Consider the following 14473-nt stretch of genomic DNA (forward strand, 5'->3'; position numbering starts at 1 on the left):
AACTTGTTAGCTGAGAAATCTTGAACAAGTAAGTTAATCTAAGTTTTGGTCAATTCATTTGTAAAAAGGGAGTGATACAGAACTTACAACATAGGATTATAAGGATTAAATGACATAACATATAAGCAATCCAACTATTTTTTGATCCTCATTTTTTTGGCATGCCACCCTGAATTTTATTAGCCTCAGTCTAGTAAAGTTTTTATCACAACTTCTTCGCACTTTTGCATGAAATGGATTAGCCAAAAAGGTTCATGGTTTTAAAACTGCTTAGGCCATCTGCTTGATTTTGAGGACTCTGTCCAGTGTCAGTTTGGACTCAAGCTTGCTCTTGGAGGCTTGACTGGGCAGGAGTGCTGCCATGGTACACGATAGTTCATTTGCTTACCACATTTCTAAGCCCTCGCAGAAAGTGGTGACAATGAGAACAGAGACCTCCTACCTCACAAACACCTATCTTAATACTCTCTGAGGCATGCTGACAACTAACCTGTTTGGGAGGCAGGCTATTTCCCCGGCAAGAAATTTCCCTGTAAGCAGCTTGTGTCTGGCCTCAGGCATGGCTCATTCTCCCCAAAACTCACATTCCTTCAGAATCTAGAGTCTAGAGTAGACACTGAGCCACTACAACTAACAGTGGGTACCCATTTCCTTCTCTTAGCAACCCTTACTCCAAAAAGTTAGCGTTTCAAATGGTTATGCTATTTTAAGGCTCTCTAGGCTAAAGTACATAGTTTCCAAATTCTCAGAATTCCCCCTTCCAACTTAAAAAAAGTTATGAGAAAGTCCAGTTTGAGAGAAAACAAATTTTTAAAAAATACATAATCCCTAAAAGCAAGAGCAAATACTAAGGCTACAGTTAAAGTATGGGGGGGGGGGGAATCTTAAGATGTCTAGTGGGCTAAAGCTAAGCAAAAACTATAAAATCAAAGTATCACAAGTACCCCCCCCCCAAAGTAAGCAGGATATACCGCCATTAACAAAAGGATCAAGTGTAAATTACAGAATATTTAATACATTCACAATGAATTTAAAAATTACTTCTTGCTACGTAGACATTTAGATTAATAAATTGTTCCACATTCTGTACTTCCCTACTCAGTATATGTTGATATAAAGCAGTTCCTTTTTTTTTTTCTTGCCAGGCTAAAAATAAAATGGGTGATAGGTCAGTGGCAGAATGAACCCCGAAATTACACAGGCGGTTCTGGGTGGGAAAAGCCACGACTTGACCAGACAATAGCAGAACACTGCCTGCCAGCATCAGGCAGATGAGAAGAGACGAACGGACCGCGGAACCGTTTCCAGGCAGGAAACATGCCTTCAGGGCGAAGGACTTCAGCACCCGCTCGGTCGTGAGCGCTGGAGCCAGAAAAGCAAACTGCTGCCTGCTCAGCGGGTGCCGGGCAGCGACCCTCCCCGCAGCCCGCTCCCCGCGCGCGCAGAGGCGCCCCCTCCTCCCGAGCCCGCTCTCCCGCCGCTCCCGGCCCGCCCGGCCCCCGCCACCGGTGCCCCTGCACGCCCTCCAGGACCCGACGCAGCCCAGCGCCGCGCAAGTGGAAGGAACCACAGGAGAGAGGCCGCGGGAGGGAAGGCGGCGCGGGGCTTCGGCCCCATCGAGGATCAAAGACGGCGATGGCTCGGGAGGAGGGCGGCTGCGCCTCCACCACTCGCCAAAAGATGGCACGAGGCCGCAGCGGACCCCGGCGCGCAGGTGCCGGCGGCCGCTGGGGAAGTCACCGGCGGGAGAGGGCGATGCGTTGGCCCGGGAGCCCCCACCTCCATCCCGCCCGCGGCTCGCCTCGCCGCTTCTGCTCCATCCTCGGGATTCTGTCAGCACCCAACGACCTACACACGGTGCCAGCCCAAACGCGAAGGTGATGCCGGATCTCACCTTAGGAGCGGGCGCCACGCCGCTAGGAGGCAGCTGGGGTGCTGGGAGACTCCGAGGCGAGCACCGCCACCGCCGCGAGGGACCTGGGACTCACAGCGAGGCTGCCGGCGGGCGCGCTGCCTCCACAGCCGTCGCCCCACCCCCTTTCCCCGCAGGATTTTGCGCCGGAGCCTGCAGTCTCCGCGCGCAGGCAGGGAGGGCGCCGGGAGGGGCGGAGCGCCCCGCGGGGGCGTATCCGAGCGCTTGTTAGTTTGATTGGCATCTACCTGTCCAATGGGACTACGAACACTCCAAGCTGCACTTTGACTGACTTATCTTCCAGCCAGTAGTAATAGAGAGGCGGGGCAAGTGGGTGTGCTTTTTAATTGCCGCCCTTCTGGCAAACCGGAACACAAGGAAAGGTCGGTGGTTTGCACTGGCGGCCAAATGGTCCAATTACCGCCGGCAAAGGGGCCTCTGCACGCAGATTGGCGTCCTCTCTACCTATAGGGAGCCCCAGGGGCGGTGAGAACCGGCCCCGGATGTGGGCGCGGCCCCGAGTTAATAGTTGAGGAATCCTCTACCGCGGCCGTTTGGAGAGCGGAACTGGGATCTTTTTCTTGATTATCATGTGACGGGTTCTGGATTTAATGGGGGGAAAAGGGTGGACTAGGCCAAGGATCCAAACTGGCGAATTCCCTGATCTTCCCGTCCCTCTTCGGTCTCCGGCTAGCGGCGCAGCCAGGTGAGTCTGGGGCTCCGATGCGCCGGCGTCCTGCACGGGCCTCCAGATGCCTGGGTGGGCTGTGCCTCCGTCCCCTGCCCCCACCGTCACCCCCTCACACTCCCAACCCCAAACACAGAAACTTGCTTGGCACCAGGCTCCTGTCTTGCAAGAACCGCATTCAACTCTGTAATGTACTTGGGCCACCGCGCAAAATGGTGGGGGGAGGGGGAGAGTCTGGATGGGGCCCCACGGGCTGTGACCCTCCCTTGGAAGACGGAGGACAAGGGTAGTTTAGGGGCGTCCTGCAGTTCTAGGGACAGGAGGCGCGAAAAGCAGATAAGTTGGCCCGCAGAGCGCTGCTCCTTTGAAGGATGGTTAAGTTGGCCAAGGCTGCAGCAGCAGGGCCTTCCGGAAGCGACTGGTTCTTTGAAGGGTTCTGTGTTGTGGGCTCGTTGAGCACAACTGCCTTTGGCAGGAGGCAGAGTCACTTGGAAGAGCCATGGCAGTGGCGAGAGCAGGGAAATGGGGGTGGTGTGGGAAGCGCCATGGACAGCACATGAGACCGCACACAACTGACCCCGAGACACGGGAGCTGTGGGCAGGACCCTTTATTTTTCCATGGGGGGCGGGGGGGCGGGAGCAACATAAAGTTTTAACCATAGATAAGGAAGCGTATGAACGAATACTTACCTCTCTTCGACGTACCAGAAATAACTGCCTCAAATAGTAAATATTTAAGTTGAGCAAATTTTTGTTTTGGAATACGCACACCCCTCCCTTTGAGGAGAAAGAAGAGTAATAGGAAACAAATACGACTGCCTAAACTAATGACTTTTTAATAAATTAATAAGATTGGGGTCGTATGTAATCATTGTAGCTCAGCAAACACAGTCCTTCAAGGGTCATTTAAGTATCAGCAGAGTGCTTCCCGGCCGAGGGCATTTTAGTACAAGTTTGTTGCCTCCCACATTGTAAAACTTGCAGCCACAAGACTTTGCATCCTTTCGTCTTAAAGTACCTGTATTGAGTGCCGGTTCCCTTCTTATGACTAGTTGCCTCTCAGTCCTATATGGGAAAAAAAAAAAAAATGAAGCTTGACTCATCCAGTAGCGGAAAGAAGAGTTACATATAAGCAACTGTATTATGGACTTTTGAAAGGTTCACAAAATGGCCAGATAGACTCGAGATCGGGATTGAGCAAACTTATTAGACCCCATCCATAGTTATCAATCAATACACAGCCCTCCACCTTTTCATCCAAGTTCAGCCCCACGTCCCACTGTGACATCCTTTGGCCAGGAAAGGAGACCAGCACAGAAGAGAAAAAGCATCTGCTTTTCATACTGCAGAATGAAGCACCTGCCAGCTACATAAACAAGTTGAGTGCAAGCAGATGGGTATAGCGGGGTAGGGGAATTAGGTGACTCATATGGTACTATTGAGGTAAAACAGGCACTGTTGAAAGTAGTAGAGATATAACAGAAAACATCCAAGTTCTAAAATATAATTTACTAAACACACTAGTCTAGGGCATTTGATTCATCTAGCCAGTTTCTTCACCTTTTCCTTGTTTGTTTTTCTGCATTTTTACTCTTACCACCCATGCTGTTGTTACCATCACAGCCACCATCTGATCTTTTCCTCTTTCCATCAGGTATCTATCCTCTCTCATCTTCAATCTATCACTCCCCTGTGGGTTATATCCCTGAGTTCATACTCATACTTAGGTTTCTCCTTTACTGAAAATTTCTTCTTGAATCTCAGTCTCATTATATGTCTTAGCTTTCATCTTCTCCAAATGTTTCAAGGGGAAGTAAAATGTTGTCAGCTAGTATTATCTTCTGTTGACTCCTCATCCGCTGCATGTAATCTGTCTTCTGACTTCCCATTCTACTTACCTTTTTTCCCAATGGTCACAAGACTGATATAAAAAACTCAAATAGTATAGCGCATACTGTAAACCAATGGTTCTCAACCTGTGGGTCACGACCCTTTCACAGGGGTCGCCTAAGACCATTGGAAAACACATATGTAATTACATATTGTTTTTGTGATTAATCACTGCTTTAATTATGTTCAATTTGTAACAATGAAATTGGGGGTCACCACAACATGAGGAACTGTATTAAAGGGTCGCGGCATTAGGAAGGTTGAGAACCACTGCATGTGAATATTAAATAAATACTTAGATCTAAGTATTATAGATTAATGGCCTCCCAATCAAAATTCCAAGCTTTTAAGAATTAGTGAAAAAATGAAAGGACTAAAAATGGTAGAAAGTATTCCAGAAAAGAAAACAGTGAGTAGGTACTAGGCCTTCCAGATATTAGAATGTATCCTAGAACATATCCACTAACAGTCATAGTACTAGTGCAAAACAAATATAGAACAGTAAGACAGAATAGGGATGTAAGAAACAGCCCCATCTGTTGAATAATTTAGCATCTAATAATTACAAAATGTCAAATTTTAAGTGATGATTGAAAAGTAATGAAAAAAGTATATCCCAAAGCAAAAAAAAAAAAAAGAATTATAAGAAAGAAGTAGACTAAAATAGGTATTTATAAGAATTTAAATGAGAACGTTTAACTTAAAATATAAGACCTATAGATTAGACTATGTGAAAATACAGTTTTATCTATGTGTTCTATATTATTTAGCCCAATGACCTATTTATAATCTTATACTTAATGTCTTAATTTTTATTAACCATTCCCTCCTTACTGCTCTCTTAGCTTAATATCATCTCCTTTTTTTTCACTGCTTTGATTTTGGATGCTTTTTCTTAGTACTCCTTGAAATTGAATGAAAATCTGTAGGTGTGCAATCGTTAAGAACAAGTTAAGAACATCCCTAAGGTGTAGGAATCATGTCATGAGTGCCTGGACCTGAGTGATAGCAATGAAAAGCAACAGACTGTTCTTGAGACATTGAATAGCTTATATCCAGGGGGTATACTAAATATTTTATTGTATTTTCTCATGGGGTAAAAGGAATAATGGATGTAATGCTGTCAAAGATAGCTACAAATTTTATAGATTTTGAAAGGAAGAATGATAGAATGTTTTCAAAATTAGGAAATCTGTGAGTGGAAAAGATCCAGCTTTGTTCACCAGAATTGGAAGTGATATTTTTTTTTTCTGGTATCAAAACCATCTTGACTTTCTTCCCTTCTCTTAGGGTATATTTCCCATTTTTCGACGCTGCAACAGCCTCTTTAAAGTGTTTAAATGAGAATGTCCTTGGCTCAGAGAGTACTGCTCACCTGGCTTTTCACATTACTCTTCTTGATCATGTTGGTGTTGAAACTGGATGAGAAGGCACCTTGGAACTGGTTCCTCATATTTATTCCAGTCTGGATATTTGATACTATTCTTCTGGTTATGCTTATTGTGAAAATGGCTGGACGATGTAAGTCGGGCTTTGACCCTCGACACGGATCACACAATATTAAAAAAAAAACCTGGTACCTCATTGCAATGTTACTTAAATTAGCCTTCTGCCTTGCACTCTGTGCTAAACTGGAACAGTTTACTACCATGAATCTGTCCTATGTCTTCATTCCTTTGTGGACCTTACTGGCTGGGGCTTTAATAGAGCTTGGCTATAACGTCTTTTTTGTGAGAGACTGACTTCTGAGGACATTGTCTTACTGCTGTTCAACAAGCTGTCATTAAAGTGTTCTGAATCTTTGCAAGCTTGAAGAATACCAGAAAACTGAAGAAAATACCAAATGTAGTTTTATACTGCTTCCATAAAATAGTCTTGGTGAATTATGAACTTCCAGTCAATCCAAAGCTTAATTATTCAATATTTGAGTTATTAATATCTTTATTATCCCTATTTAAATAAAGTTTGTTTTGGACCTTATATTTCTACTTGACGTTTAAATCTGTTGTAGGGATGGATCAATATTCAAAGTAAGTAAGTACATGCCTTCTAACCTACATATTTGGGGAGAAGTTTAATATATCATGGCCCCATTACAACAAATGTAATGGTCATTTGTGCCTCTAAAAAATAATGAAGGGAAAAAAATTAGTTACTGATATAATTAGAGGGTGCTACTTCATGTTTACATTAGAAAGAATCTGAGAGTTTGACAGATTTTTGTCTAGGCAAAGTACTTTGTTACTTCTACCTTCTGTTTAGGACAGAAGCAGAAACTTGCCAGACAGGAGGATTTTGTAGTTCAGTAAAAACTATGCATGCATGTATTATCTAAACGTAATCTCTCACAGGGCAAAGGAAAAGAAGGGACAGCCCACATGCAAACAGTCCAATTTTTCTGTAAAGGGTTATATATTAAATACTTGTAAGCTTTCCGTTGCAACTACTCAACTTAGGTTTTATGTCAAGAAAGCAACCATAGACCATGGCTAAAAATTTCATCTAATTTCCACATTTGACAAATTATTCTTTTGATTTTTGTCTCAACCATTTAAAACTCACAGTCCATATAAAAGAAAAAGATGGCCCGTGGGCATTATTTGCTGACCTCTGAACTAGGTCATAAAACAAGATCTATATAAGATAGCTGAAAAGAAAGGTATAACAGATCTCTGAGGAAGTTAGTGTAAAAGCAACATTATAAGTGTTTTCTTTAATTTGGTACACTGCCACATTAAATACACAACTTGAAGCAATGTGCGCCTTTCCAGTTCTGACACCAATTCAAATCTGTGTTTACCCCCCACACGCACACCACCAAGGAACTAATTCTGACACTTCCTGGAGATGGCATCACATTTACAGATTAAGGGTTCAGTCCCAGAAGACTAATTCCTCAAACTTAAGAGGCCAGCCCTGGCCCATGTGGCTCAGTTGGTTGGAGCATTCTGTCATACACCAAAAGGGTGGATTCCCAGTCAGCGCACATACCCAGGTTGTGGGTTCAATCCCTAGTCAGGATGCATGCAGGAGACAATGTTTCTATCTCTTGATGTTTCTCTCCCTCTGCCCTCCCCCCCCCCCCGCCCCCACACACACACACTCTAGAATCAATAGAACAAAACCAAAAATAACCAGAAGCCAATCCAACATCCTGGTTGTGCTTCTGACAGGTTATACTAGTAATTGGAGATGCCCATGACCCCTTCCTCAAGTTAAATTAATTTGCTTATGCAGTTCACAAAACTAAGAGAAACATTTTATGAACTAGATTACCAGTTTATTATAAAAAGTTATAGCTCAGGAACAGCCACATGGAAGAGATGCATGGGGCAAAGTATAGGGAAGGGGCACAGAGCTTGCCTGCTATCTAGGTGACCACTCTTCATCTGTTCACCAACTTGAAAGCTCTCTAAATCTGGTCCTTTTGAGATTTTATAGAGGCTTGATAACATAGTCATTAGTTAAATCATTGGCCATTGGTTACTGAACCCAATCTCCAACCCCTCTACCCTGGAGGTGAAGGGAGTACTGAAAAGTTACAACCCTTTAATCACAGGGTTGGTTCCCCTGGCAACCAGCCCCCATCCTTAGGTTACCTAGGAGTTATCCAAGTCACCTCATTTACTCCAAAGACATTTTTATCACACTTATCACTCAGGAAATTACAAGTGCATTAAATTCCTGTGCCAGGAATGGAAATGAAGACCAGATATATTTTTTAAATGTTTTTTATTGATTTTTTTAGAGAGGAAGGGAGAGGGATAGAAGCATTGATGAAAAACATCATCAATTGACTGCATCTTGCACGCCCCCTACTGGGGATTCAGCCCTGACCAGGAATCGAACCTTGATGTCTTGATTCCTGGATGGACGACACTCAGCCACTGACTGAGCCACACTGGCTGGACCAGCTATATTTCTTATTAGAGATCACAAGTTCACAGCCTTAGTAATTAAGTACTGAAAAACAAAAAAGATAGAAATTGCCCGACCGGTGTTGCTCAGTGGTTGAGTATCAACCCAGGAGGTCACGGTTGGATTCCTGGTCAGGGCACATGTCCAGTTTTCTGGCTCAGTCCCAGTGGGGGGTGAGCAGGAGGCAGCCGATCAATGGATTCTCTCATCACTGATGTTTCTCATTCTCCCTCTCCTTTCATCTCTGAAATCAATAATATATATATATATATATATATATATATATATATATATATATATAAATAAATTATGCTCACAGATGGAAAAAGCAAAACCAATGAAATAATACATAAAAACAATTAGTATTGCAGAAAAATTCCTTCATACATTTGTTTTTAGTTATAGCATACCTCCTATATAACAGAGATGTTTATTAACAGTGTTTATAAAAATAACATTCTGCCCTAGCTGGTTTGGCTCAGCAGATTGAGTGTCAGCCTGTGGACTGAAGGGTCCCAGGTTCGATTTCGGTCAAGGGCATGTACCTGGGTTGCGGGCACATCCCCAGTAGGGGGCGTGCAAGAGGCAGCTGAATCGATGTTTCTCTCTCATCGATGTTTCTAACTCTATCCCTCTCCCTCTCCCTTCCTCTCTGTAAAAAATCAATAAAATATATTTTAAAAAAATAATATTCTGCCTTAAGAAACTTGAAAAATGAAAGGTTCTAGTGAAGCTATTATTTAGCAGGTCAGCATGGACCAGAAATAATTTAATCTGGGCAAAAAATTTGTCCAAAAGTCTAAGTAAAAGCAACTTGTAAACAAATAACTTGTTATAAGTCTTGAAACTATGAAAACTAGAAAATAGCAAATGGAGAGATAAACAGGTATTTAGTAAATAGAGATCTAAAGCTTCCTATAGTTTTAAGTTATTAATCTTACAAATCAAAGTCATTTCAGTATCATATTACAAAACAAGACACAAATTATCAAAGGAGTTTCCTGCCTTGGCTGGTGTGGCTCATTAGTTGGTTGGTCGTCCCATACACCAAAAGATAGCAGGTTCAGTTCCTGGTCAGGGAACATACCCAGGTTGCAGTCGGGGCGCGTGCAGAAGGCAACAGATCAATGTTTCTCTCTCCCTCCCTTCCTCTCTCTAAAGAACAAAAACAAAAAAAGAAACACTCTTCTTCAAAGTATTATTGTTATTTCTGTAATTCATGACATAGAGTGTAAAGGTACACAGCAATTATAGAATATTAGAACCAAGAAGAAGAAAAAACCTCATTATAATTATGAAAAAACTAAAGATAAATGAAATCAGCCCATGGTCCTTGATAAAGGGAGACACTTAACTCCAAATGCTGTTTCCACAAATAGGTTTCAAATGCTAAAGATAACACTTGATTAAAAGCTTTTATGAAAGGTACCTACCTACTAGTAACCCTGTTTTACTCTCATTTTGCTTGTTCTGTATTCAAATCAGCTAAATCATACTGGTCATCTTATACTACAAAGCAAATTATCACTATCATCCACTACAAACAAATTTGTAATTCACTTATACCAGGAAAAGGCAGTCTGTGACAAGACATGATTTTGTATTTCCAGCTCAGGGCAAATAATGAAGTAGGAAGAAGTTTGTTTTTGATGTATACCTACCTCCACCATACCCTTGATGAAACTTTCTCTTCCCAGATGCCCAAAATTTGAGAGAACGAATTTGTTATTTCCAGGATCATTTGTAGTGTTTATGTTATGCCAAGCAATGGGTTGAGTAAGCATTTGGCATGTTCTGTCATTAAATTTTCACCACCTATTAACAGAATAAGTATTACCCCCACTTTACATGCAGACTAAGTGAAGTAATTTCTCAACAGTATACAAGTGTATCATTACCCTTAAATGACGCACAGCTGTACTGCTACAGATGTCCTCAGCATAATATCCCAGTAAAACGGTTTTACAGAAGGTTGCTTGTGAAAATGTGCCACCTTTATGTCCTTGTCCCACTCCTGCAACAGGATACTGTAAACTAAAACAACTACTGCATGTTATCTTGCTTCAATATTTTCAACTTTTGTTCACTTATATCAGTATGATGAATCACAAAAGCTTATTCAGAATACCTGTTAACCAGATAACCAGATTTTCTTTTGCCAAGTAAAACTCAGGAATAGTTAAATTCTGCTTCAGGTTATGAAATATTAAGGTGCTTCTTACATATTTTCCATTTAAACACTTTAGATATCATTAAATTTAAACCTTAATTTGTAATAATTTTCAGTGTTATCTCTGGTCGAAGGAAATAAGAGTTGGGTAAATTTTATTAGTTTAATTATCAATACAATTATTTACTGTCTCCACACTGCCCAACAGGACTAGATAGCAAGTAGCTATCTTCTTAAACTTTTCCTATAAGTATGCAGTAAGTACAAAATAGGAATTTAGTTTCTTTATAATATCTGCTGATCTAATTTTCTCTACTTTTCCTTCTGTTGCAATTCTAGAATTACATTATGAATTAATGTCAGAAGTAGACTTTTTAAATTATAGAAACCTACATAATTTGTTTTTCCCACCCCCAATAAAATTAGGGTTTAACTTCTGTTCCTTGAAATATTTATTAAACATCAAGTGTACTATATATTATGTGTTGGAAATACAAAGGGATGTAAAGAAAATTCGTAAATCTAGCTCATGGTTTAGCTAGAGCCCAACATGTACATAACTAATACATATATTAAATGATGTGAATAAAGAGGCACAAGAAGCAGAGGAATTAGTTCAATACCAGTTGTGGGGTAGGGTCAGTTGAAGATGAGGTCAGTAAAAAACACACAGATATCTAACTGGAATTTTTAAAAAAAGAGATTTCCCTATGTTGTATTTCAGGCAGAGATTTCCCCCAGCAAAGACAAATAATTTCAAAAGTACACAAAGGGAAGTACTGCCATCTGTTAAAGCTGAAAATCAGGCATATTAAATGTCAGAGATTGTAGTAGATGAGGCTGGAAAGGAAGGGCCATATCATGAAGGCTCTTCAGTGCTATGCTGAGCATCTGGCCTTTATTCTTCAGGAAAGGACCTACCGAATATTTCTAAGCAGAAGTGTAATAATCGTATCTTAGGAAGTTTAATCTAGTGGTAACATAAAGAATGGATTGAGGCCGTAACCGGTTTGGTTCAGTGGATCGCGCGTTAGCCTGCAGACTGAAGGGTCCCAGGCTCAATTCTGGTCAAGGGCATGTACCTTGGTTGTGGGCACATCTCCAATAGGGGGTGTGCAGGAGGCAGCTGATCGATGTTTCTCTCGCATTGATGTTTCTAACTCTCTATCCCTCTCTCTTCCTCTCTGTAAAAAAATCAATAAAAATTTTTTTTTAAAAAAAAGAATGGATTGAGGTTACAGATGGTTACTAGACCAGTTTGTAAAGTATAGAAATGTTAAATCAATATGTTTTACATCCGAAATTAATATATATCAACTATAATTTTGTTTAATATGTATCAACTATAATTTTGTTGGGGATAGGGGCTGAAGACTGCAAGCAGCATTTTAGGCGACCTTAAAAGTCCAGGTGAGATGAACATCTACAATCATTCTGAATATCTATAATAAGAATAGACCAATTATAAAGATTCCTGGAGTCAACTCAAGAAAATCTCATAATGCATTGTACAGAGGAAATGCTAGAGAAATCAGATTACTATGAGATGACTGTGTTCTCCATATTAGGAGAAAAAAAGAACAGCTAATGCTTGGGGGCAAGAGAGCGTTTGGATTTGATTACAAGGTGTATTAGAACTTAAGTGAGAACCAATGCTAAGTCATGAAGACAGTTCAAGGACCCAGTGTAGAGACCTGAGAAATAATCATGGAGACTAGGTTAAATACTGGAGAGGCTAAAGAAGCCATCCAAAGAAACAGAACAAAACAAAACAGATGGGTCATACAGAGTTTTAAGGAGTAAATGACTAAGTGCCACAGGGTTAAACAGAATTTAGAAATTCAGCCACTACCCTAGCTGACAAGCTCAGTGGTTAGAGCATCGGCCTGCATACTGGATGGTCTCAGGTTCGATTCCCAGTCAAGGGCACCTACCTGGGTTGCAAGTTTGATACCCACTCTGAATCAGGCTGCGTGTGGGAGGCAACCAATCAATGTTTCTCACATCCATGTTTCTCTCTTTTTATCCCCATTCACTGCCCCCCTCCCTTCCACTCCCTAAATCAATGGAAAAAATATCTTCACTCTCCTCAGGTGAGGATTAAAAAAGAAAAATGCAGCTACTGCATTTGGCAAATGATGTCCTTTGAGAGAACCATTTCAGCTGAGTGATTAAATTTGAGGAATGCAATAGTAGTGATATGAGGAAGAAGTAAAGGCAGACATATTTTTAAAAACTATCAATCAGGAATAGAGATGGAACAGGAGCATAAACAGAAGCCAAACACAAGAGGTGTTTTTTATTGATTTTAGAGAGGGAGAGAGAAACATCAATGTAAGAAACATCCATCAGCATGACACCCCCAACTGGAGGTCAAGCCTGCAATCAGGGCATGTGCTCTGATCCAGAATTGAACCAGCAACCTCTTGGTGCATGGGATTACACTCAACCAACTGTGCCACACCTGTCAGGGTGAGAAGTTGTTTTTACAAAGATGACAGACCTGAGACTTTTCATATAAAAATTTCAAATAAAAAACTTGAGGGGCAGCCCTAGCCCATTTGGCTCAATGGATAGAGCACTGACCTATGGACCGAAGGGTCCTGGGTTCAATTCCTGTCAAGGGCCCATACCTCCCTCAGTTACAGATTCTTCCCTGGCCTTGGCCCTGGTCAGGGCGCATGCAGGAGGCAACCAATCAATGTGTTTCTCTCACTTCGATATTTCTGTCTTTCCCTCTCCCACTCTTTCTGAAAAATATACTTGGGTGAGGATTAAAAAATAAAATAAATAAATAAATAAAAGCAAGCAAGCTTGAGGGGCAGATAAAACTACCCAAATAAAATTATAAATATTGTATTACTCAAAATATTTGCAACTATACTGATTTGACTGGGAGTCTGCATACTTAGTAGACTTAATTAGTACAACAGTGAACTTGATAGAAAAGTGTAAAGACATTTTAAAAACATGGATGCATAAATTCTCAATTCAAAAAAGTATTGAATGTCTCATTTTAATGCAGTTCTTGGAAAGCAGATAATAGCAATAAAATATACAACTAATACATTTTATGTATTTATTTATTTTAATCCTCATCCGAGGATATTTTTTCCATTGATTTTTTAGAGAGTGAAAGGGTGGGAGTAAAGAGAGAAATATTGAGATGTGAGAGAAACATTAATTAGTTGCCTTCCACACTAGCCCCAACCAGGGCCAGGGAATGAACCCACAGCTAAGCATATGTCCTTGCCCAATAATCAAACCTTCAACCCTTGAGTCAGTGGGCCAACACTCTAACCACTGAGCAACTGGCCAGGGACTAGTACATTTTATTTTTAATTTCTAGTTAATATAAATTCTGTTTCCCCACATTTTGTTCTCAGCTCATTCACATTCCCTGATTGGCTCTTGAAGTCCTGGAAAGGAAGATTAACTGAAATGCAAAATGTTTTCCTCTCCTTACCCTGCCCTCCCAATATACTGTATATGATATATAATGTCTATAAACTTGGGTATTTATATCATTCTCGGGCCATACAAAATAATCAACTTAAAAAATTAGCTGCTATATTTGGTCAAACATTTAATTAACTCCTAATGCCTTACGAGGGCCAGACCAAATGATTTCAAGGGCCTTATACAGCCCAAGGGCTGGATGTTCCCCACCCCTGTTCTAAAAAGTGATCATTTCCATCTGTAGTATGCAGTAGGTTAGAGGAAGAACTGAACAGAACAGAGATAAAGGAATGTATACCTCGCCTGAGTTGTCCTCTTAACTATCGATATCAGAGTTATACTGTCTCTGCAAAATACATCAAATATAACTCTTCCATGAAACAGACAACACATTCTAAAACCAGTAAAATTTTGTTTATATATAAAAGCAGTTATA

The 14473-nt window shown here is 41.1% G+C and overlaps 2 protein-coding genes across 2 annotated transcripts in view; one reads left to right on the forward strand and one right to left on the reverse strand.

Moving 5' to 3' along the window:
- Window positions 1-2082, reverse strand: part of PHTF2 (putative homeodomain transcription factor 2) — a 99460-nt gene extending 97378 nt beyond the window's left edge. Inside the window, exon 1 of the mRNA XM_081102152.1 lies at window positions 1895-2082. The gene's annotated coding sequence lies outside the window, so the exon portion shown is untranslated. The remainder of the gene's footprint in view (window positions 1-1894) is intronic.
- Window positions 2083-2482: 400 nt separating this feature from the next.
- Window positions 2483-6470, forward strand: TMEM60 (transmembrane protein 60). Its single transcript, XM_081102153.1, has 2 exons — window positions 2483-2618; window positions 5781-6470. Exon 2 carries the CDS (start codon window positions 5831-5833, stop codon window positions 6230-6232), a length of 402 nt encoding a protein of 133 aa, XP_080958279.1. The 5' UTR covers window positions 2483-2618; window positions 5781-5830; the 3' UTR covers window positions 6233-6470.
- The last annotated feature ends 8003 nt before the right edge of the window (window positions 6471-14473 follow it).

The sequence above is a fragment of the Myotis nattereri genome, assembly GCF_964212035.1.
Source record: "Myotis nattereri genome assembly, chromosome: 11".
In the NCBI taxonomy this organism is placed as follows: domain Eukaryota; kingdom Metazoa; phylum Chordata; class Mammalia; order Chiroptera; family Vespertilionidae; genus Myotis; species Myotis nattereri.